We start from the raw sequence: 26,510 nt of genomic DNA on the forward strand, positions 1-26,510 counted from the left end.
CTATTTATATCTCGCTTTTCGAAGCATATGTTTCCACTTCCCTCAACTGGAAATAGTTAAAGACAAATAAAAAAGTATAAATACAGATTTTACTTTTATTACAAATATTAAAAACGGAATTGTTCTTTTATGTGTACAATGTAAATCTGCATCGTCGAAGATGCCTATTTTATTGTTGATCTTCAAATACAGTGTCTTGAATTAATTAAAAAGCTGTTCTGATTTTCCGTAATTTATATAGGGCCCCTGGAGCCTAAAATTTTCTTATATGCTCTCGTGGCACTTTTATAAATGTGTGTGTGTCCGTAACGAATATAAAATATTGTTCTCAGGTCTCTCTCCAAATATTAAACATTTCACGAATAAAACAACCATTATTTTACAAACTGATTTAATCATGTCCGACTGGGCATGTTGATTTTTTTTTATTTGTCCAGCCCTCCCAGTGAGTGGCCGATCCATTTCCGGCCTGTCAACAATGTTTTCTGTCTGATTGAACGTGTTGGTGACCCGATGCACTATTTTTTGCTGATATTCCACCTATTCGAGAAACTGGAAGTTTTCCAAAATTGTAAAACGCTCTCTTATTCATGTTGTATCTATGTCCTTCATGTTGCAAGGGGTTGTATAGTTATTAAAATAAAAATGTTAACTTTTTATACGGACACTCTGTACTCAAGAGCCCACCTACAAATTTATTGCTCTGTCTTTTCTGATGCCAACTAAAAAAATTCCATATTTCTAAGATATTCGAATAACGGAGGAAAGTTGGGGTGAAAACAGCATTAAATTCGGGAAAACCGTTTTATCCCGCATTTGATGCTGGTTTTCCCCAACTTTCCTCCGTTATTCGAATTGAAACAGCTCAGTGGACATTGCACTTAAAAACTTGTTTTTTTTTCCTTCTTTTGTTGGCATCAGGAGAGACCGGGCAACAACTTTGTAAGTCGGTTCTTGAGCACAGGGTGTTCGTATAGAAAAGTTAACGTTTTTATTTTTATCGCCTTGCAACAGGAACGGCATGTTATTTGGATTCTTTTTCTAATTGGAAGTATGCCTCTAGAATCAACAGTTCACCAGTAGAATACCATACACCCTGTTACCTATGTACCCTGTATATAAAATCGTAATCGTCGTCTTGATCATTGTTTGTCATAAGTTGTCTTGATTGGTGTCACTTATTGTGGTCTATGGAATGTCCCATGTCTAGTGAATTGTACAGCTGTTGTATTGTTGTTGACGATTGCACTTGTCCAGCTGATCCCCATCTATTGGCAGTCCGTCGCTCCGAAATCGGGATCGCAAATAGCGCGTATTTCTTGGTATATTTCTATAATCTCTCGCCGGCTTATACTCTTCATCAGAAGAACATCGATGCCTCCTGGAGATACTTCTCTTTTCAAGCAGCTGATTTGTGCGTGTAGGTTAAGTTCAAGAAATCTTATAAGCCTTTTGAGGCGTAGCAAGTTCAATGGGTTGTCTAGTGTCCATTTTTCTCAGGCAGCCATCTGATGTCCACAACAAATTACCACGTACCACAGAAAAATCACTTCAAGAAAAAACACTTCTATATACATGTAGTACAACCAATCTTTTTATTCAACACCTCTCTTTCTTACATGCAAATTAGATCAAGTCTTTGAAATTTCGTTACAGTATATTTGGTAAGACTAGGTATGCCTGCGCGCGCGCGTGTGATTTATGATACTCGTGACCTGTATCTGACAGGGTTGGATAAATCTCTCAAAGTTTAAAAATTTGCATGCTCGCGGTCGGGCATCTGGTTGAACAAAATACAGGTCAAAATTTTCACATGCCTAGGGCATTTCGTGCACTGGGAATCTTAGGCCGGGATTACACTATAAAACTTTTATGAAACTGTTATAGTGTAATCTAGGCCTTCTAATAATACTCCGGATTGATGCAAGTATTTCAGTGGATCGTGAAACTTGTAGTGATTGTTATTATCGTTATGCTATTTTAGCCCATTTATATTAATATAAGTATTATATAGAATACTTTCTAATTTTCATACGAGTAAATTCAGTGTGAAAAGATTATCAACTTCTATTCATGAATGTAACGATTTGTGTACGCCATGGCCACTGGAAAACGAATTCTTTCCCATGAAGAGCCTCTTAAAAAATTTCATTTTTGTGTGTGTGTGCCCATTTGTATTCTCAAAATACCAATCAATATCATATGTTATGATGCGTGATTTCAGAAACTCACCTGAATTATATTCGGGATCCAAAGACGAAATGCTTTCTTTCCGAAGAAATGCAAGATATTGCTTACAAGGACAGCGAGGCCACGAACATCGCCGCAGCTCTGAACGAGGCCCGGAACGTCCTGTTGCACTCGAGACCCAACGTCAACAAGGTACAACCTGATTTTTAACATTTTAAGAGACTTAATATGATGCTTCACGCCGGAAGGAATGCTTCGCCATGTTAAACACGTGCCCCCTTTAAGCGTGGGATTCGAACGCACGTCTAAATGATGGATACTAATTAGAAAAAACATTTAAAAAAATGTATTTGCGGACATAGTTTTTTTCCCTCATTCCTTATAAATTTTTTATAAAACATTTTTACATCATTCTTCTTCCAACCCAGAATCAGCATCAAAACACTTAAGACAATGAAGTACATCATGAAAAACTGGCTGTGTGAAGAGATATTGATGTTCATATAGGGAAGGGAAATTCAGCTCTGCACTTACGGGAACTCGAACCCCGGTCTCTCGTATGCAGGACAAGTGAAATACACTGAACTATGAAAGCAGATAGAATATTACTTCCTTGGATCGTATATATACCATATGCGCTGGCTCCGTACGATAGAGGAAGCAACATTCCGCTAATAGCTCGCAGAAAACATTAAGGCTAATTTATGTTGCTATCTGGTGACCTTGATGTCATCTGCGTGCTATTAGCGGAATGTTGCTCCGTTCATCGCACGGAGCCATTCATTATATATATATATATAATGCTCCAAGGAAGGAATGTCTTATCTGTTTTCATAGTTTAGTGGTAGAGCACTCGTCCGGCATGCTAGAGCCAGGGGTTTGAGTCCCCATGAGGGCAGAAATAAATTTTTCTTTCCTAAACATCAATATCTCTTGTCTCACACAACAAGTTTCCCGTATATATTGTACTAGCTATAATACCCGGCGTTGCCCGGGTTTTCTTCAATGAGGCTTTTTTGGATTACGTGATTTCCCCCTTCTTTCTTTGAGAGACATACAAACCGTATCTAAGTTAACCAATATGGGGACTCTTGAAAGAAACTAATCCAGAAATAGAAATGAATACATTTTTTTTCCTTTTTTAAGGGGCGCTAAGTATTTCGACCCCCCCCCCCCCGAACTGAAGTTATCGATCTGCCTGTTTTCAGCTTCAAAAAATGCTTAATTAAAGCTGTGGAATGTTTCGATGTATTTTTACGGGCCCATAATTAATTTTAAAAAACATCCTAAACATGAATTTATGCAGTTGAATATTAAAAGACATTACGAAGACATTAATTTTTATGCTTGACAGGATATAAATAAAAAGTTGAAATCAATGTTATTGCATGAATATCCAACTCAAAAAAGTAGGTCCGACTAATTACTTCATATTTAATTTTCTAGGCTTCGTACCTCTAAGCGAACTCAATATTTCAAAAATCGAGAATTCAATTCAATTTTTAAAATTATTGATGTGGCAGAAAACCCCCATTAAATTCCCGCATTTCTATAGTTACAAACGGCAATTTTAACACTGATTTATATGGGGGGATCCTCCTTTGCCTGCCCCTCAAAGTGATGCTGATGATGATTCTGACGACTATTGAAAAAGTGGCAAACCATTGTAAAGGCATATACACTAGGGTGGAACAAAAAAAAAAAAATTCGAAATTGCCATTGTAATAGAATTTAAAATATGCCTTTATGTGAAAAAATGCCATTCCTAATTTTTTTCCCCAAAATTCAAACTTCTTGAGGTTCCTCATCGCCCCTGAAGTTTTACGCACGTGTGGAATTCTGTAACATGACACCGCGGAGGAGGCTTTCCTATTTCCCTGAACACGTGATTCGTTCAGTGACCTCAATGTGTTATTCCCTTGTTTTCAGTATTCATCTGCAATCTTACCCCTTAACTGAGAGGGTGTATAGCAGTCAAAATGACGACCAGAAGCTTTTATTGTTGTGACATTTTAGGAAATCCTAAACAGTTGGATTCTCGGGTCTTGCCCACTTATGGCGATGTTATGCTTTGTTATTTGCTGACTCAACGCAATATGAAGGCACAACAATCAAGAAAAGATCCAGCTATTGCAGACATTCTTGAAATTATCGTGCCTAAGATAGAAAATATTTGGAAAACTGCTTCAATTCCTACGGTTTCTCACCAACGGATATGCAAAATTTTCAAAGACTTTTACTGTAAATACAAGAATCTTCAGAAAAATATGAAAGCAAGAAAAGATTCTTCAAACTTTCAAGTTGAACTTGAAATGTTTTCAGTCAAATGTGGAAATTGTTCGACATTGCAGCGTGCAAATGTGATTTTGAAGACTGTAAGTGTGACAAGTTGAGAAAGGTCCCAAATTTAGAGCGAGATTTCTTGCAAGATCAAAGAAGTACACGCAAGATGGCCATTGGTCGAGTAGATGTCCTAATAATGAAGAAATTGAAAAACAATGAACAAAGGAAAATGAAAATATTATCCCGTTTGAAGTCATCTCAAGAAGAAACGGCGGAAACTAGTTAATAAACAACTGAAAACTTGTCTATATCCATCTGAGGAAAGTGATCTATATGAGCCAAAACACAGTTTACCGTTGAAGTTAGCATTTCCATCTACCAGTACCTGAAGCTGGTCCTTCAATCAGTGCCGAAGCAAGGACTTCATTTGTTTTTGAAGTTCTAGCATCATCCTCACAGATGAGAACTAAATTACCAAATGTTGCTCTCGCTTGTGATAGAACTGGTGTGTCTGATCGATCAGCTGCAATTATTGCGAATGCTGTACTGGAAGATGTTGGGTTATTGACAAAAGAGAAGCCAAATATGACAATAGACCGGATTAAAATAAGGCGTGAAGAAAGAAATCACACAGAGTTCTTTTGCAAGATAAAATTCCTAGAACAAAATGTGCGAGGAATATATTTTTATGGTTGAAAAGACAAAACCTTAGCTAATGTCAAAGGTGGTGATTCTTTCCATAGAAGAACACATAATTATATTGCAGGAACCCGGGTCAATTTATCTTGGTCACACAACTCCAAGAAACAGTAGAGCAAGGGATATAAAGTCATCAATCCCAGACTTTTTGAAGCAAGATTTTGATACGAACGAATTGATGGCGATCGGATGCGACAGAACTGTTGCCAATACTGGTTACAAAAATGGTGTTATAAGATTAATAAAGAAATAGGCCATCCCTTGCAATGGCTTATTTGTCTTTTTCACTTCAACGAGTTACCTCTAAGGCATCTCGTGAAGCATCTAGGTGGATGTTCCATCAGTCCACACGCGCGGGCTTCAAGGTGATATCGGACAAAGATTGGAAAATTGAGAAAGATTACCTATTGTGAAATTTAAACCAATCTCTAATAACCTTCCGATAATGGACAGTGACAACAGTGATTCAAGTGCAGATCAGAGATATCTTGTGGAAATAGTATGGGCAAAGAACTGGGAAAAAAGAGAATTCTAAAAATTAGAAATGAGGGATTATCAGAAGCAGAAATCCGTATATTCCATGTTCTGAAAATAAACTTTTCTGCTAAGCACTATTCGGAACTAATTGCATGGGATCAAGTGCGAGTGACTGAACCACCTATCATAAAAAATCAAGAACTGGACCCACAAAAATTATCTGAACCTGCTTTTCCATCTATACCGAATTTTCCTTGTCACACGCAAGCAATTGAACGGTGTGTACGACTCTTAACTGAAGCATCTCTTGCTGTATCAGCAACCGAGAGTCGTGAAGGCTTCATTCAAGCCAGAATAAAATAAAGGAGCCGTTTGAAAAAAGCGGACTATTTTGCAAACAAGTGAAATATAATAACAGTGTAATAACAGAGGAAGCAATAGAGGCATTCTCCTGACACCTATATCGTAAAACTATGTTTTTTTTATTTTTATAATTTGGAATATGGTTATAGTTTTGTCCCAACCCCCATCCCCCCAAAAAGGATTTATTATATATATATAATGTTTAAAAAGATTTTCATAATGTGCACTTAGAAAAGTCTTTTTGCTTGGAACAGCTAACCTGCATCTTTAAATATTTCAATGCCTTTACATACAGGCTTTTCGTAGCAAATTTGAACGATATATAGGTTGAGTAGCTACTAGTGATGAATCTCTTAAACCAGTATCTTTATCTAACATCTAGGAAATCAAAGGGGGATATGAGAAGAGCAGGTTTTCCATTCCAAAAATGTCTACCGTTATCTTTTTTTTTATATACTATCTTTTTATTTCACTCGTTAAAGCGCAAGGAAGGAAAGAAAATGCTGTTTAAAGGGTAACCAATAAAACGGCTCGATGGGGGAAAGAACAGAGAAGGAGCTCAAATGTATTTCTACAATCAAATGTAACTCTAGGCTAAGATAAATTTTCTTATGCGGGAAGAGGTACAAGGAGTGTCCAAAAGTAATGAAATTCTACGAAGCACTTTAACTCTGAAGTTAAAGTTACCTATAGAAAATTATCAGCTTTAATTAGTGTGCAATTGTAATAGTCTTACCCCTTTAAAATTACAATTCGAAGAAACGGGAGAATCAAATATTTTATGCAATTTACAGTCTAAAATGGCTAAAAAAGCAGATCTTAATTTTATGCCGAAAAAAATTCGCCTTGTTCCATTTCAAGAAAATTTCCCGAGACATCTATGATTGGAAGTAGTGGTAGTAGATGTGGTATTAAATGTTAAAATTTTGACATTGTTTATATCATCATCTCATTTTAATGAATTTCACAAATTTCAGCCTTAACTTTGCTCAAAGAACGTTGATTTGTCAATACAAGGTAAAAAAAGATCAAGAATTTCCCACCAGATGGCGTTTTGGTTGTTGTTATCATGTAGCGCATGTCCGATTTAGTATGCCTAGATACTTTTTCCATCGTTCTATCTTCATCCATTCAAAAGTTATGACCACTTGAAGATCTCATATACATTGGCATATGCGCAGCCTCTTGCGATCATTTTCTACCTCTGAAATTATATTGGGATTCCCCGGAGCAAAAAGGATAAATATCTTAGAAATGTAGAACATTCAAAATTCCACGTAATCTAGAATAACTCTTGAGGTATGTCAGGTAGTTTTGAAAGTAGCTTAGTGATATAACAATACGAGTACGCGACAATTGATAAGTAAAGTTAGAACGCCACGTGGTGGGAAGTTTGGGAACTTTTTGAGTTATCTTGGAATTTTAAAAAAAAGTCTTGGACAAAAAATTTCAAAAACCATGTCACAGAAAGGCATATTTAGTTGATGGAAAACATACTTGGTTATGAATAATGAATATGAAGACGCTTAAAAAATTAGTGTACTTAAGTCAGGTGCGATCACTACTCGGTATTTTGCTGCTTATTCATGAGTTATCAAGTCTTTGTGGGTTATTATTATACAAGTGCAATATTATGTTGTACGTCTGCCTGTTCTCTGCGGGGAAAGGGGCCCGTAGAAATCATCAAACTAGTCCAAAAAAAAAACTACAAAAGTTGCAAAACAAATGATTGCATACTACGTACGGCGATCCCACACTAGGCAAGCTTACGAGGTCTTTTTTTTTATTATTGTGATAAAAGCAGGCTCCACTATAACCCTAAAAACTTTTTACTTTTCGTTACCAATTCAAGACGGACCTTCATAGCAAGAGACACGAGACGCAAAATCAGCGGCCCATAGGTTAGATGATATTTTGAAGAGTGTATTACTTGAAGAGCTCCAAAATGCTTGCAGGAAGTGGCTGGGAAAAAAATTCAAAAGTTCATTGATGCTAATGCAAGTAAGGTGAAATGCTTTTAAAAAATTTCTCTGAATACATACAAAAAAATTAAAAGAAAAAAGATTAAAGGTACTCTGTGATCGGAGAAGCACCAACAAGATTCAAGATATTTCTGCTATTCAATCACCAATATCTTCACGGAGCACTAAAAAATCTCTGACGGAGCACTTCGTTCTCCGAAGAACAGAGTTGGAGAATCACTGACTTAAGATATGTGATGAAGTGATAATACCTCGCTTATGATTAGGAGGAATCAGTATGTGTTTCTCATAACTAATTCCACCTTTTTAAGTTAATGTTATTTTTTAATGTAATTTTATTTGAGTTATCCAATTAGCGTTTCATCATCGTGTTTATAGTTGATAACACAGGTCTACAAAAACATGGTTTTTGAAATCATTTTTATAGTTATATGATGTAACTGATTTTTATATAATTTTCAGTTTATTCCAAAAATATAATCCATTTTTTTCTATCAAATAAGGTTTTCTCATAAACGATTTCATATTTTGGGGGAAATAACTCAAATCCCAATATTTTGGAATTTTTATTTTTATTTGCTTATAATTATAAATACATACTTCACATTCATGTCCTAGTTCCGCTGTTGTAATGAAACAGTGTTAGAATTGAAAAATAAAAGTCACTGGTTCCATTGATCAGTGAATACGAGAACCTACTGGTCCACTAAAAAGAAATCTGTTCTAAATAATAATAATTAATTTCCACAATTATATTAGCATTTAGAAGAGTGATATACCACCAAGGGGTTGCAAAACACTATAAAAAATCCACTGCGGATCGGGGATTCTCCCATAGGAGATTCTTCCGCGATCAACGTATCACCGCGTGGAGGAGGGGTGCGAAGTTTTTCGCCACTGGTCCCGCAGACCACCACAATTTTTTTCTCGGTGGTGTGGTCCGATTGTTTAATCAGTGTTCTCGGACCAGTGGACAACCAACGAACGCTTTGATAGGCCCTAAATCAGTGAAATATCTTTGGTAATTTGATTTACTGTATTTATGTATAGCACGCAGTTTCAATGTGATTTGTATGCTGCTTACCATTGAAATTTGATTTTCACTTTTCCTCAAAAAGTAGAGCCAATCTGACAAAACCTATGCCTAATTTAGAATCAGCACCCAAAAATCACCGAAAAATTCGCTGGAATATCTTTGGAAATCATTTACTATATTTGTTTATAAAGCACAGTTTCAATGTAGTTTGAATGCTCACTATTTTTTTTTTTTCGTCCTTGCGCCAATAAACCCAAAAAATATCCAATGCTTCCTATTGAAACTCAATTTTCAAGTTATCTCAATAATTAGACATGATGGAATTCTCTAATTATTTTTCCTGTGATCAGCATCCAAAAATCTATAAAATAAGCACTAATTATTTTTAAGAAAGCTTTTCATCCCAGACCTGTGTAATTAGGGAACAATAGTGGTTCGTGGGTGAAGTTTTATGTGGTGTAAAATCAATGCCTTCTCTAGGGCAGGGATTCTCAAACTTCCAATGTTCCCACTCCATTCGAAATTAGATCAGAATTTAAATACTCCCGATCTGGAGGCATTTTAATGATACCCCGATTTGATCATTTGATCTTTTTTGGCGCACCACGGTCATTTTACCCCGATTTGCCACAACATGCTTATTGGGAATCACTATACTAAATATAGCTGTGTTTACTGGCACTTATAGTGCATGCCTATAGTGTCTTATTATTTGGGAATCGTCATTCTAGGCAGCCATATGGTCAACGCAGTGACCTTCGAACTGGGTTGGAATTCCAACTTGGTGTGTACAAAGACCAACTACCTCCCTCTTTTTCTCCATAAGTGCTTCAAAAAATCACCACATGTTTCTCTTCTTCTTTTTCCATGTAAAAAAACGTATTTCCAGAAACGCAGATAATTTAATGATGCAACATGTTTTTGTTTGTTTTTATATTACGAGCACCATACATCATATGTAAGAAGAAAAAAATTTCTGACCATAATTGATGTAGGAGGTTCTGATCCCACGTCCTTCAGCGAAAAATATAGGATAAGGTCAGTGTCAATGTGAAGGACGAGGGTGCCGACGTCAAACGTCCACTGATTTGATCCACGCGACATTTTATGGACAACACGTGCTTTCACTTGTCCCTCTGGCATCACCAAGACCAAAAGTCCTGTAACGACGCACACAAATTTGTCGTCAAGAAGTAAAACACGTGGGCCGAACATTTTTCTTGTTGGTTCTCACTCTTTTTTTCAATTCCCTTAATTGCACAAGAAATGCCATGTTTTGGACAAAATGAAAATAACCACGTGGTCATTCGTGTCCCGAAAATTAATTGTCCTGATCTGATCTATTAATAAAATGACACTAATGACTAAAATTTCCTCTTTTTTTCCGTAAATAACATGGAAAAATGTATTGTAGAGGCTTACGTACTTGATTTGAATTCACTCGGTTTGGTGTTACGGAACTCGCCCACTGCGGTTGGTATCGGTAATTCATTTCAAAATGGAATGCTTTAAAGCGGTGTTTCTCAACCTTTCATAAAACAAGGACCAGTGAAATGTCTGAAACAGTTTGACGGACCACTTTATGTCCCGTATTACCGGGCATACCTGTAATTTTTGTTGTTACCATTTTATTCATATATTTGTCCCGTTTACTCAACGATACTTATTTGAGTTTGTAATTCTTACTAAAGTCGTATATAATGCACTCAGCGTTTTCATGATGTAACTTTGGACTTTCTATCATAACTTACATTATGATAATTATGGCAAAAATTATAATTATTCATCTTGGCAATCTTTTTTTATGGCAAATGGCGTTTTTCCGTATTTTACGAATTGTTATTTAACCATTCAAACGGGTTCAGAAATTCAAATGCCAAGGCCCTATTCGCGGTATTTAAATTTTAAAAAAAATTGAACTTTGTGCAACTTTGCTGGAAATAATATATTGCATATCTCTTTTTTAAATTTCACTCTAAAATTGTAAAAAAAAGTCATGTCATAGTAAAATGTGCAATATATATATATAAATTGTATAGTTATTATTTTGAAAAATAATCAGGTGGTAAAAAACTTCACCGCCTCTGACGTACGACGCACTGAGATCCACGCAGGGGTGTTAAGACAACACCTTCTAGAGCAAACTGCTTTAGAAGGTATTGGTTAAGATCCCAGCTTATACCGTATTTTTCTCAATAAAATATGGTCTTTAAACTATTTGAATTTTTTTTGTTAGGTACTGTACATTTTTATTGATAAGATTTGTCGATTACTGCGATTTGTAGCAGCCCTTTGATTCCACACCCTTCAGAAACTTTAGCAGTAATTAGAAAAATTGCATTTATATATATCCTATATTTGAGATCGCAATTTCCTGCATTCTCCTCGAACTTAAGTATGAAGGTAGAGTTTCTTCTTGCCAAAAACACACAGGTGAGCACCCTCTACTTCATCCTTTTTTGAAATATACTCCGCTAGAACTCTCAGCGGTAGAATTCGTCAAAACAAACCTGTTTGATTGAAAACTCGAGTGAATTAAAAAAAACCCACGTATATTTTATTCTTTCAATGAATTTCCGTCAACTTGCAAGTTTTTATACCCATTTATATAAAGCGCCCTACCTCGTATATCAACTACACCTGTATTGAGAGAGATAGACGGCTTTTTTTTCTCAGCCCAAGCTATCAAGGAAACAGATATTTACTGGAATTATGCCGAGGTGAACTCGGAAAATCACACCGGGAAAGCATGCTACCATCTACAAGCATGCTTACCCGGTATGCAAGAGGGTCTGGGTTCGAGTGCCGGAGGAGACCAGATGGCTTTTCTTTCCGAGTTCACTTCGGCATAATTCCAGTAAATATCTGTGTTCTTGATACGCTTATATTGCCAAAAGTCTGTATCCTTTTTTGGAGTTTAGACATTTTTTCTCAATTTCTAGAAAAGTGCTGGGCAAATCGTTCCGAAATTTCGGTCTCGTGCACCCTTTGCTTGTACTTACAATTTCTAGTGAAAATTTAGTCACGAAAGCATTTAGAGGACGAACAAAAAATTAAATAAGAAATAAACGGTTTTTGATTAACCCTGTATATGATCAAAAACTGCAAATGATTTGTAACTTCCACAAAAAAATTTACTGATTTTGTAAAATACTTGTGTGCATTTTCGAAAGAATAGCATGTATATTCAAGACGACATGAATGTTTTCTATAAAAATTCCAATTTTCATCGCATGTTGTTCGCTTATAACATGCGGAGTTTTCAACCAATTTTTATGAAGTTCACAAAAATATTGTCACTACACATGGGACACAACCAGCGCAAGAATTTAAAATGTGACAATTTATTATTAATGAGGTATGAACATTTTTAGTAAATAATTTTCACTTGCGCATGCGCGGAAAATATATATTTTATTTCCCCATAATTTGGTTGCCAGATATATATGTAATGCAACTTATATGAAAATTTCAGTTGATTGTCGTGAAAATTTAGAAAGATATACGCGATATCGTGAGCTTTAATTTTGGTTACTGGCCGAGAATACCTGGATGATAAGGGATTTTTTTTTTTTTTTTTTAAAAAGAAACTAGTGGTTAAATTTTTCCTCTGAAGACGGCACCCATTGGTGTTGAAATGCAGTAGGACTTTTATTATTATTATATTTTTTGTGTATTTGCCTTATTCGTTGGTGTCTTCTAAATATTCTTGGGCAAAGTGGATCAACTCTTCTAGATAAGGGATTTTCCACAAATTGGTATTTCGATTATTTTCTGTCATTTGATTATTTCTTCTTCTTCATTTCAAGAAATTGGTTAAATAAAAGAACCTGTTAAAAAATTGGTTGCAAATTTTCATAGAAAATATCCATACCTTCGTGCATATGCGTTGCTTTCCCACGGAAATGCACGCAAGTATTGCATATCAAAATATTTTATGACAAATCATCCAGTCTTTTATCATACAGGGTTGATCAAAATTTTTTTTTTCTTATTTAATTTTTTTGTCGGTCACCTGAATGCACTCGTGACTAAATTTTCACTAGAAATTATGAGTACAAGCGTGTGGGGTTCACGTGACTGAAATTTTAGAACGATTCGTCCAGTATTTTTCCTAGAAATTCGGGAAAATGTCTTGACTCTAAAAAAAACACGGATTTTTGAAAAATATAGTGTATATTATACTTTATAAGAAATGCTTCACATTCCTTCTTGCTTTCAAGTACTTTATCTCATTTTTTGATCGATCTGCTACTGCGTGATTAGCGTATAATATCGATAAAAGATTCCACTGGATCCAGGTCATGAACGTCTCCCTGTAGATGTTTAAAATCGTTCACGATGTAGTGAGTCCATGAAACTAACAGATTTTTTTGCCCTTGATCTCAAACTATTTCTCAATATTGTCTCTCAAAAACACTGTATTCGTCGCGCTCACATAAACATCAATTGAAATATGATTCTTAAATAATCTTTATTGTATTTTGCGTTTTTTTTTTCCTGATATAACTGTTGGCTAGAACAACCTAATTTACGGGGTGCTCGCATTTTTTAGGTCGTCATAATGATAAGCGACGGTTTAGCGACTCTCGGAGGTGACCCCGTCCCGATCGGCGATAAGCTCAAGAAAGACACCGGAGCCGAAGTTTTCGCTTTCGGCATCGGCAGGTTCTTGAAGCAAGAGCTTCAGGCCATAGCCACGAGTCCCAGTCACGTGTACACTTGCAAAGGATTCAGAGAATTCAAACGCTTGGCCAGAAAAATCAGGGGAGGTGAGTACAGATGATTATAATCACCGCTATTTATCCTTTTCCTGATCGCTGGAAAAATAAATAGCAAAACTATCCAGTTGGACATGATTCCGAAACAAAATGGCGACACACTTACGCTAAAAATCACCTAATTTAACTCTTCAATGCTTCGTTTTGTTACGATTAACTGACGTTCAGTTATTCCACGTAGGGTAAAAGAGGAATGATAAATTGCTACGGTAAAAAAACATGGTAAATTGCAACAATAAAAAATAAAAATTTGAGCATTGAGCAATTAAAGAGTCTGATAGTAGTTGGAATTTTCGCAATTTCTATTCATACACGTATTCACTAGCAGAGATTTCACGATACACGCTAATAAACGGAGAACCCTAAAAGACGGCTTCTCAAGCGTACACAAGAGTTTGTCTTCTCTTAACTACGCAACTGCTTGGCGGCGCTTATACTGTCTGTATCCAAGGTTTCTAGAATATATAGGTCTGTATCTACGAGGGAGACAAGTTCGCGAAAAAAGACTCTCGTGATATCTCATTCTTTCTACAATTTTCTCTGACCCCAAGACACAATTCGGAGCATCGCTGCTGTTGCCAAACTCGCTAAGTTTGTCGCCAACTTGGCGAAATTTACAGAGAAATGCGTTAAATGCGTTTATTTCTACATAGAATAATGACTACACTATTTACGGGTGAAAAATGACATAATAAATGATAAATAAAGACGATTTGCATAATTTTAGTGCAAACCGCACCTTTTTATGTGAATTGGTTGATTTGTTTATCAGTTTTTAAAATGTTTTCACGACTTCTCGTTCACCTTGAATGAAGCGAATTGGATTCTACAAGTTTAACCATATTGATGATACACGAAAATATGTGTCGCCACTTCTCTTACAAGAAACCTCTTCTTTTTTTTTTTCTCCCAGATCCTCACGAAAGTAGCTGGTCATCCGGAAATACCCCGAGTTGCGACCACCTTTGCGACAGTCCGTACAAGGGAGATCCGAACGATCCTGGATGCTGTGATCACCACGCAAGATGTTCGTGCGCACTTCTATCCGGAATGCACAGCTGCGCATGCTCACCCGGATACTTCGGCCTGAAGGGCACTTGGGGAGACTGCAGAGGTTTTTCTTTCTTAATCTAATTATTGTTTGAAATAGGTAATGGCAACAACAAATACAGGATCTCCCATAAATTTTTGAACAGTTTAAAAATTCATAAAAGTTGAAGGAATCTGTATATTATGAGAGGGTCCTCTCCGCTCATAATTATTCGTAATTATTTGAATGAAAAGGTAATTAGTGAAAATTGTAAAATTGTTAATATATTTAAATGGGTAATTGTTTAAGGATGTTTTGTATTTAAAAGATTATTTGAAAGGTGAATAGGTAACAGGTGTGGTATTAATTGAGGCTTGACTTTGGATAGTTGTTAAGAACACGTGCAGGGCGGCCACGAGTGATAAAATATTATGTAAGAAAGGAAGAACGTGTTTTAGGGCCAACTGCCGATGAAGCACAATTCATCTGGCAAGGTATGAAGCTTTGAAATAAGAATGTAAGATAGAAAATACATGAATAGTGGATGTCAATAGATTCGGGACCTTCACTGAAAAAGAGATGCAATTTAAACGCAACTTGAAAAGAAAGAGGAAGTATTGAAAAGTGAGAATATTAGAAAGAGATAGAATCGTCATGCATAGGTTACCCTTAAGCAAACTGTCGGTGCGACTTTCAGACTGGTGGTGCCGTCACCTGGCATTCTCAAGGCTTGGTGACAGGAGAAAGGTGTTTTTCTAAAATACATGAATAGAAGCTGTCACGGAATGAGATTCGATTCTTGAGGCGTAGTTGTGGAGAAGTTATGGAGAGCGAGAATAATGAAATGTTAAAATTAATGAATAGTAAGGATATTGCTCGCTTTTAAGAAATAGATGTAAGAGAGGAAATATAATACAAAGCGGCATTGCCCATTAGAGCACCTGTGCTCTGATTGTAACATGGGAGTCGCCTTAGGTATTGCTATGAAGGCATAGACTTAAGATATAAATAGACCGCGCACGCTATTCATAAAACTTGTCGAACGTGAAGAAAAGATGAGCAGTATTGTCGGGGAAAGAACAGGTTCTGCGCTATTACATTTGGCGCGTTTTCGCAGAAGCTAGGATGTTGCTGTAACGAAATTTGACTCAATTCGATCAAGTTGATGAAAACTTTCCTTCATTTTTTCAATGAATTTCGCTCATTTTTATGTGAAATATTTAGGGAGTATCAGATTTGAAAAAATAAATTCTATAAAATAAACAAATATTGGAAAACGGAACAACGTATATGTTGTAAAGCCTAATTCATTTATATTTTTAAATATTCTCTTCATTCACTTTGTCGCTTTTAATTTCGAAAATTTATTTATACGAGGGGTTATTAAAACAAAAATATATCTTTCCAGAACATTACAATTACTCTATATACTCATAATTAATGTATAATTAATTATAATGCATCATATTATGTTATGTAATGTAACACATTCACACTCATACTCATTCAGTCATGAAATAATATTCAAACAATAAGAAAAAGTTTCATTTCTAACATTCCTGAAAAACCTTTTATAACCTCATCACACAAAACTGTAAACACTTACATAATATTTCAGGATTAAAATAGATTTTACTCAAGAAAATTACAGAATCTCATCATCAATTTCTCTAAATTATAAGAATTAAAATTCCATGTAGAGTATATATGTAATAATTTAAAGTGTGTATATATATATAATATTTTAGGATATAATATTTCATATATATAATATAATATTTACACATGTCACATATGTAATCTCTTCGCTCCAAAAGTATGCATATGTTAATCTTAATTTAAGGTATTAAATCGTTTTTAGAATGATTCTTTTTCAAGATAACATCTGAGGTACACAATATATGACTTCAGGTCTTAGTAAAGATATTGACTCAAAAAATCAATTGAATAATTAATTTTCTTGTTTGAAGCAGCAATTTCACATACAACAAACATAAATTAATGAATAAAAAAATTTCTTTTCTGTAATAGTTTTATCTCAGGTGTGAAGAGGGGTAAAAATACTAATATTTTTAGAGGTTGTTATGCACTTTTATGCAAAACTGCAATTGTCTAGAGAGGGGGGGGGGGGGGAGTTTTCCTCACATTCTATTTAAATAGAATATTTTTCATAAATTTCTCCTCCTGAAAAGCATATTTTCTTCCAAGTTGAGCAAAAGTCGAATGAACTCACTAGCTCGCCAAATCTCGCCAAATTTTGCGGAGACGTATATTTCAGTTAAAACTTCATAAAACTCACAATTTCAATCATTTATTGCCAAAAATTCTATTAAAACATTTAATAATGATTCATGACATTTGAATTTTACCAAAACTTGGAACTTTAATTGAATTAAATCCAAAATGGAGTCGTTAAAAACTGAGATTACGTCAGAAATCCATTGCATCGTCAATTTAATATTCCAATTTTTAATTTATAAGAAGGGGAATAAGCAAAAAAGTATTCCCTTGTGAAAGGATACTGGTCCCCCTTTCCTAAACCGCTCAGAACATCCGAAAGCTGCGCAAGTGTTGGCCATTCTAATCAAAAATAAGACAGCGCGTGTAGATCGTCATACGAGTAGCCATAAGGAAAGCATTGCCAGCGAGATTCCCTGACCAGCCTTTCGACTGGAGTCACGTGACTCCGGATCTTTGCTTCACATTGTAACCCCTCGCGCGCACTCTATAGTATTATTACTCTGTGTATGAAGGTGACCGGTGCACGTAGGCGTTCTGAGTATTTAGGAAGGGGCGAAATTTTATTAGGGATGAATAGCACAGATCTTCTCCGGAATGGTCACGCGAAAGTCCAATCGTATTGCCCTTGCTGGAGGCCTCAAATTAAAATGTAGCACGAAAAGAAAAATTACAAGACGGAGCGAATCCTGGTTTCTAGGGAGGAGCCGAAGAGGATGTAAAATCAGGAGGCCCCTAGGAAGAGAGAATATATAGAAAGTGAGATGTAATTGGGAAATGGTTTTTTGGAGAACGAGAGAATAGAAAGTGATACGTAAGAGTGAGATTCTAATGGAGCGTGCAGTTCCCCGAAGTGTGAGTTCCGGAATATGTAAGAAGTGCCGGATTGCCGGAATGTAGTGTGTAAGAAGGGCCTAGTGAAGGAAGTGAAGCAGCTACACTGTTGGTGTTAAGGAAATCACCAACGATGACCGGGGTGAGTACGCTTACCTACTTTTCCTGTGACCTGAATGTCCAGTAAATAATCAGGATGCTACATGTTCTCAGATGTATAAGGTAATACCTTGACTCACCTGTCGGGTGTGGTAATATATATTATTCTTAAATTGATATAGGATACATCTTTCTTAAGGTTAATGATTGTAATGGATATTTATAGATTAAAGAAATTTTTTTATACTTTAACTTTCCCCCGTGCGTCTAATAACTGGGTTACTGTATGTTAATTTGTTTTTATACGTCTATAACGCAACGCAACTTTACGATCGAATCGTGAGAATTAATAATTGATTAAATACTTAGTTACAATTAACCAAAAGTCAGCCCGAACGGTGGGCTGACAATATTTGAATGCGGTTTGCGAACAAGTTATTCTCATGAAGAGGTTTGAAACATTTAGTTCAAATTTTTTTCGATAGAAAGCGCTGCAGGAAAATACTTGGATCTGAACCTTTCTTCTAACTTCCGTGTCTGAAATGTTTGTCGATTCGTGGATGAGGTAAAACAACTTCACCAATAGAGCTTTATCCACCAATGTCAAAATCGCAATGGAGCCATTAATCGCACACCCTTCATTTTATAGTACTCTGATTTGCATATTTCAAATGATTTGATTCTGAGCAGTGCCCTCTATCGACAAAATTTCGAACCAAACTTTTTTTCTTTTACAAAAAAAAATTCCCCTTCGTGAGAATAGCTTTTTTGCAAACGTCATTCAAGTAGAGCGATTCCTTCACTTTTTATGAATTTTTAAACCGTTTACGAACTTGTTGGACATCCTGTATGTATGCGAACATTAATGCCGTTAAATGTAGGCTCTGCAGGTCTGGACTAAAATGAGGCAAACCACAGAAAATATTCATTTAAAAAAAACAACTGGGATGATTTTCGATTTTATTTTAAATTATGGATAATATCAAACTCGTTCACCAATCAACCATTATATTATAATCAGTGCGGCTCATCATAATCACTTTTGTGATTACCTCGACGTTATCACAAAAGCCAAACTTTCTCTCCACAGACAAAAGACAGACTCTTTACGCGATACGTACCTGTATAAATATGAAAATTCAAGCATTTCAAATATTGAAGATATATATTGCAATACTTTTCTAACGCTAAAAACGAATACTCTGACATTATAAATATGTACGTTGGGCTACGCGCAATATATACACACAACACGTTCTGGCATGCACCTATTCGTTAGACGAATTGAAGTTGCATGTTCCAGTTGTAACCGAACTTGAAAAGGTGGAATTGATTTTGTATGCAGGTTTTACTCAGAGCATTGGTGTCCATAAAATCTCCCCGTGCCGGTTGCATTTTTCATCCAAATGACGTATTACATGCGTCGTGGTTTGATTTCGCTCCCGGTGTCAGTGCAATCGCACCTTCTAGAGTTGCATGCAAATGAATATGCGTGTGTGAATTGATCTCCCATTTAATTCTGTTGCTGCAAATCTCTCTACTAACACAAACTTATCAATTTAGCGCAGAGAATGTACGTCAATTGAATTTTCGTCAGTACATCAACTTCGGTACATGATCAGTTCTCTCTTCGACCTGCGAATAATCCTCTGCCAAACACGTCAAAGATACATGATGGCAAACAGGGTGACCTCTGATCAAAGTGCTCAACGCACACGGGAGTCGTTTGGTTATGGTTGATCGGTGAAAACATTTTAACTGGATGGATATATAGGACAAAAAACAGCGGTGGCCACTATATTTTGATTAACCGCAAATGCCTCGCAAACATTCCTCTGACGAATTTCTAATGATTCGTTGCTTGCCAGAATTTTTGCGTGTGTGTGGCCCTAACATATTTATGTTGTTCGAATTAGGAGACATGCTCGCATTTGCGACAAGGCGGAGATTGGAAAACGTCTTCGTATCCAATTATTTAACGCGTATTAATTTCTAATGATTTATGCTCTATCTACTCTGTTTATTAGCGTGCCCTAGAGGCACTTTCAAGTCCCGTCTAGAACCCGCTGGATCCTGCGTCGACTGCCCACCCGGTTCGACCACTGCCGAGATCGCAAGCACCAGCATAAGAGACTGTCACTGTAAAGACGGCTTCACCGGTGATCCGGCTGCGGGTGAAACCTGCAAGCGTAGGTTTAATCCTCTTCTAAAAAGAAGTTATTGCCATGTATTTTATTTAAGTGTTATTGCTGAATCAACGAAAATCTACAGGCAACTACTATGCAAGGTGGATACTGTCGACCGCCTACGCGTAATTCCTTGAGAAAAAGCAATACAGAAAAACATTTTTTTTCTTTTTGTTCATTTTAGGATCGGACGAGTATTACGAGAATTGCAACGTTTTGAAATTTTGCTTTGGCAGTAACATATAGGGGCCATTAAAGTATTATGTAAGCAGATTTTTAGCCATTTTTGACCCCCACCCCCGTCAGCAAAGTCACCAAAACTCTGACGCCCTCCTTGTCAGCAAAATTTCGTCAGCTCTGCCCTCATATACATATAGCTAATGTATGTTGGAATCAGAGACGTACCCGGGTGAGGGGGGGGCACGAGCACCCCTATGCTCCCCAAAACGATCAAAAATTTCCTTTTTTTAAAATGCAAAAGATATTTAAAAAAAGTAAAATTTTGGAAGAAAAACCTTTGTATGTTTTTATAATGAATTTCTGTTAATTTCAATGTTATTTGAAGGCTAAAAACTCAAAATTTCCCTTTAAGCGATTCATTGCGAAGCACCCTTTAAGCCATTTATGCTAAACATATAGCCTATGTAAACAAACTAAAACATTTGGCCCTCGAGGGTACCTGATATGGCGAACTCAAACCTAGTTTTGTGAAAATGAACTAAGCGGTGCCTTTGTTACAGATCGCTGAAGTTACCCGTTGCATGATTCCAGAGCACTTAAGGGGTCCGGGGCACATTTACAGATCCCTTCAGTGGCATGTTGCACAAATTTAGGGCACTTAAGCGGCCCTCAGCGCAATTCTACATTACTCAAGTCAACCGCGGTACATTCCCAGATTGCTTCAGTTATCTGTGGTATAATTACGAATCATTTAAGTGACACGTGGCATAGGTTTAGAGCACTTAAGCGGGCTGGACACATTTCCAAACCACTTGAAGGATCCGCGGAACATATAGACCCGCGTCTGCTATCAGATGGGTCCTGATGTTCTACAACACTTGACCATATGCTCCGATCTGGGTATTTCGTTATCCGGATCTCTCGACTTCACTGATCATTATCGTAATATGGTATGCAGGGCCAATAGAGTCGCATATATGATACGTTCGGCGTACAGCAAGTGCGATATGCATACCCTGACTTTCGCTTTTTGCACATATGTCCGACCGATTCTTGAATACTGCTCGCAGGTGTGGTGTCCATACAAAATTAAAGACATATTACTCATCGAGAGTCCCCAAAGGGCTTTTACTAAACGACTTCCAGGTCATACCAAGAGAGACTCGAGATACTTGGCCTTCACTCCTTGGAGTGGAGGAGGGCTCGATCTGACCTAATAATGTGCTATAAACTGGTACACAATATGGTATATTTACCTTCCGATAACCCTTTTTTCGAAGTCTTGAACAGACGACCTAACCTCCGTAGACACGGTCTTCAATTGAAAATTCCTGTGGCCAGAGGCGACCGCTACTTCTATGGTTTCAGATGCCGTTCAGCTAGACCAGTGTTTCCCAAAGTGGGCAATATCACCCCCCAGGGGGCGATTGGACTATTCAAGGGGGCAATACTAGCTGCAGACACGATTGGGGGGCTACGAATGAGCATAAGGGGGCGATGGGAGGACGAGAGGAAAAAATAAGTTTTCGAAAGGTTTAGATAGGTCGCAACGAGTTATGGTGAACGGGGAATTCTCTGGTTGGACAGACGTCACAAGTGGAGTTCCTCAGGGAAGTGTCCTTGGCCCCATACTTTTTTCACTTTTTATCGACAAACTCGATCAGGGTATCGATGGAATTACTAGCAAATTCGCAGATGATGTGAAGCTAATGGGGGTAATCGGGAATGAAAGCGATAGCTCCAGACCAACTTAAACAAGATTGCAGCATGGGCAAATGAATGGGGCATGACGTTTAGCGTAGATAAGTGCATGGTCGCTCATTTTGGTTCGAACAACCCACGGTTCTCTTACGAGTTGAATGGTGTCACTATCCCGGATGCAACTAAAGTCACCGATTTGGGAATTCTCATTGACGAGCGACTTAAGTTTTCTGAACATTGTTCAGCGGTTGTCAAAAAAGCGAATAGAATGCTTGGTCTCATTTTCAAAAAGGTCTCTTCGCGTTCTCCTAAAGTCATTCTTCCGCTTTTTCGAGGCTTAGTTCGTCCTGGACTGGAGTATGCTGTAAGGTTCTGGAGACCATACCTACAGAGGGACATAGACTTGGTTGAAGGGGTGCAGAGAAGAGCTACGCGTGTCCTTATTGGCACACGGGGCTTGAGTTATGAAGAAAGACTTCATTTTTTGAATATGTTTACATTGGATGAACGCAGGTGTCGAGGAGATATGATCGAAGTGTTCAAAATTTTCAATGGGATGGATAGGATGGACCATGAACTTTTAGTACACCGCCAATCGACTGCTTTTACAAGGGGACACCAGTATCGATTGGTGAGGGACAATGCAAGGTTATGGTGTCGCAGGGAATTTTTCTCCAATAGGGTTGTTAATAAATGGAATAGCTTACCCCCGGAGGTAGTAAATTGTAACACAATTGACACGTTTAAAAAGAAATACGATCGATAAACATGTTGGGGTAAATCGAGAAGCTATCCATTCTTAGAATAAGACAACCATAAGTATTCTTTATGGGCATTGTATAATATTTTATCATGTGTATATATTGTTTATAATTTGTGTTAATTGCATTTTTAATGGGGTTGCTGTATTTTTGAAACATATGACAACCATATTTTTATGGGCATCTTTTTATCAGCCACCTCGTTGGGCATTTTGCCTGTTGTGGCGTTGTATTTGTATTTGTATTTGTATTTGTATTTGAAAACTGGGATCCTTTTCCGAAAATATCCGTGCCTATGGGCGAAAAAAAACTAATATTTGCACTCAGTAGTTGTACTTGTTTCATCTGCTGTAATTGATCAATAAAGCCTTTTGTCGCAGATTTCAATACCATCTGGGAATGACTGGTTTTGCTAATGACTATTCATTATTGGAGCTATGGTCCCCCAAAAAAGTGCAGCTGGTATCGATGTTCTGGTTTCAGGGCCCCGAGACGATTCTCGTTATTATTTTTTTTTTCACCTTATAAATTCAATACAGATTGTGGCCCACCAAAGAGCCTAGCCTCGGGACCCTGCGGCAAGGTGGGGGCATGATTTTAGCATCCCTGTTCATTCACCTACGGCTATGGCTTTTTTGCATTCTGGTTTTGTTTTTTTTATATAAAAGAACCGCTTGGGAACAGACACAAACATCAATGGTCAACAGCTCGTCACGACACCACTAGAAACCCCGACGCTCACTTTGAGGAACTGCCGTAATAGAAAATTTTTGTAATGTATTCGTTCAACTTCCTGAATTACTTAAACCCAAAGATCACATGTGGAAATACCAAATTATGAATTACAGATGAGCAGTCTTGAATTTTCGTGCAAAAAAGTCACATACCTAAAGTGTTTGTTACACAACGGATGGCAGGGCCGTCTTAAGAGCACCATGCCCCCCCCCCCCCGGGCCAAGTGGTTTTTCTGAGGCCCTACCACGTAAATTATAGAAAATTTCAACCAAATCTCACTTTTGTGAGGCCCGGGTAGGCCCATGCGTTAAGACGGCACTGAAGGATGGACCTCCATTTCATGGTCCAAACATGCATATCAGCTTCAGCCACCTCGTTGGACAATTTGCCTCTTGGGGCCTTTGTGTTTCTATATGTAATTTCGATGGTGTCCGAAAAGAAATGAATGTTATGCGGGAGAGATGTTTGTTGAATCCACACCTAAGTACAATAATGTATTTTTTTTCATCAAAATTTTGATGTTACTAAATCCTCTTATATTGACCGATTTTCATGACTTATGTAAACACTTGGGCAGTACTATCTATCAGAGGCACCGACATAAAAAAAATATTGGAGGGGGCAGGGCGTCGGAAGTGTTTCGAACCTGTGGGTGCCCGTCTTCAGATTCATGTAGGAAATTTCGATTTTTGAATCAATTCTGTGGGTGCTCGGACCCATTCTACAAACTTCCGTGAGTGCTCGAGCACCCACAGCACCCCTGGCTCCGACGCCACTGGGAGGGAGAAAGGCATAAAGTTGCTTGTCGTCCCGTATACACGAGCCAAGCGTGTACGCAGGACAGAGAGAACGTGCATTGCATTTTATTTTTAGAAATTAATTGCGGGGGGGGGGGTGTGCTCAGTACCCCTTAAAAATTTTATTGGGGGAGGGGGCGCAAAGGGCCTCAGCTCCTAGGTTTCGGTGCCTATACTATCTATTAATGCTTATCAAGAGCGCTATCCGTAACCGCACTGATTATGACAATAAGGATAAAAGGGAAATTTTGGTACTATCTCCGCAAACAAGCATCGTTTCTCGTTCGAATATTGCGAAGAATATGGGGGGGGGGGGGAATACGCGCTCCTTCAGCATCGGATGATAGAAATTTCTTCTCGCAATGGTGTCGGTTTAGTAGAAAATTTATTAAAATTTATTTTTTTGACTTGAATTTTTTTTTTTACGGTGACTTATGTAGTGTTTTTCCTTGAAAGAAAACGATGCATTGTCATACGACCTTTCCAGAGTGATTTTACTCAATTCGAAATCGACTCATTCTTAAGCATCGTAGTATATTAATAGTATGATGAAATTACCTTTTTAGCAATGTAGAACGCAAAACACCATCGATATTCGTTAAAAATTCACGGAAATAAACACCAATGAATTTCCGGGTATTTTTAGTGAACATCGTTGGTTTTTTGCGCTCTATATTGATAGTATTACTTAAGGATATATAATTATATTATCAATCATATCTCTAAAAGTATTTTTTATTGTATTTTTACGTTTAATTAGCGTGGTTGCATCCGAATTCTTTTCCTTTTAATATGTTTGAGCTGAAAGGGTTGAAATTCATTGCAATCTAACGAGCTTTCAGATATATTCATAAAACAATGGTAAATATTTAGAATGATTGTCATTCAGAATTATATGTAGAAGAAACCAAAGAGGAAGAGAGTGTCAATTGTAGTCCCCCGATGCTTGTCAGTTTTAATCAAGAAAGAAGTGAGAGACCTGCGCTTGAAATAATGTAAAATTACATTTTCTTAAAATATGGACCTATATAATATCGCAGAACTCTGGTGATTTGAAAAATAAATGGCAGCTAGCCGGAGTCCGACTTAGACACGAAGAGTTCCTGGGCAAGGCAGGAATTAGGGCCTCTGTGACTTGAGTCCAAATATTTTGTTTACCCAGCGAATATAATGCCGGGAAAATGTTTTGTATAGGAAATTATCTAAATAAAATATCAGATGTCTTCTTTTTTTTTATTCGTTCATTATCTTCCTTGGTGAGAAACTTCATTTTCTCCTAAGGAACCGTTCACACCCGAAGTAACATGACAGAAAAAATAAGGTAATATAACAAAAAATACTCGCGTTCGAGTTCGTTTCAGAATTTACTTGGTTAACAAACCAAAAACACCAACTAATGTCTCACGAGCTCCCAAGATCGGTAATTTCAAAAATGAATTTATTTTAACGATTAAATTTTGAAACGGGCGTGGTAGCCCAGGTCGATAAGATGCTCGCCTAAAGTACCAAAGGATGTTTAGAGGTGTCGCGAGTTCGATACCCGGTTTGTCCTTGTCAGAAAAACTTCCCTGACACAGGGGGACAACAAAAAACGGCGACTTGACCGCAGCAAAAAATTACTACCGCATGGAGTCCCCCATCGAGGGGTTAGCGCACCAACCTCTCGATGAGTATAAAAAATAAGCCTGCCGTTCGGAATCGGCGATAAATTGTAGGTCCCGGCCTAATTAGCCCTCGTGTGCAGAAAATGACCGTGGTGCGACAAAAATGATCAAATTTTAAAACTTCGAAGGGGAAAAGTCAAAGCAGTAGATTGCCAGGTAAATTTGGTTGTCGACCCATGCTTCAGAGAGTGTGAACTCGATTGCGTATTTAGTGCGTTACAACAACACTAATTCTAATTGGATAGCCATGTGCGCATATTTCTAAGACAGTCACTATAAAATCGAAACCGCCGAGTAGTTTGCATCAATTCCATATTAAATAAATATATATGTAATTTCTAATTAAGCCGTGTTGCAAGTGGCTTTGTTCTAACTTGAATAATATGGATTGGCTGAATTTTATCATTAATGAAGTTTTATGCATTCACTGGAACTTATCATTAAAACCTTATTTTGTGTTCCATGTCAAAGTAG

The 26,510-nt window shown here is 37.2% G+C and overlaps 1 protein-coding gene across 1 annotated transcript in view; it reads left to right on the top strand.

The window, feature by feature from the left end:
* Window positions 1-26,510, top strand: part of LOC149067432 (sushi, von Willebrand factor type A, EGF and pentraxin domain-containing protein 1-like) — a 77,981-nt gene that overhangs the window by 818 nt on the left and 50,653 nt on the right. The window contains exons 2-5 of the mRNA XM_089252633.1: window positions 2,225-2,382; window positions 13,586-13,802; window positions 14,725-14,925; window positions 20,040-20,201. Of these exons, the coding sequence (XP_089108759.1) occupies window positions 2,225-2,382; window positions 13,586-13,802; window positions 14,725-14,925; window positions 20,040-20,201 (738 nt within the window). The remainder of the gene's footprint in view (window positions 1-2,224; window positions 2,383-13,585; window positions 13,803-14,724; window positions 14,926-20,039; window positions 20,202-26,510) is intronic.

This window comes from Pholcus phalangioides, unplaced genomic scaffold, assembly GCF_987345545.1.
Source record: "Pholcus phalangioides strain wild (caught in Gottingen) unplaced genomic scaffold, Ppha-v1.0 ptg000030l_1, whole genome shotgun sequence".
NCBI lineage: Eukaryota > Metazoa > Arthropoda > Arachnida > Araneae > Pholcidae > Pholcus > Pholcus phalangioides.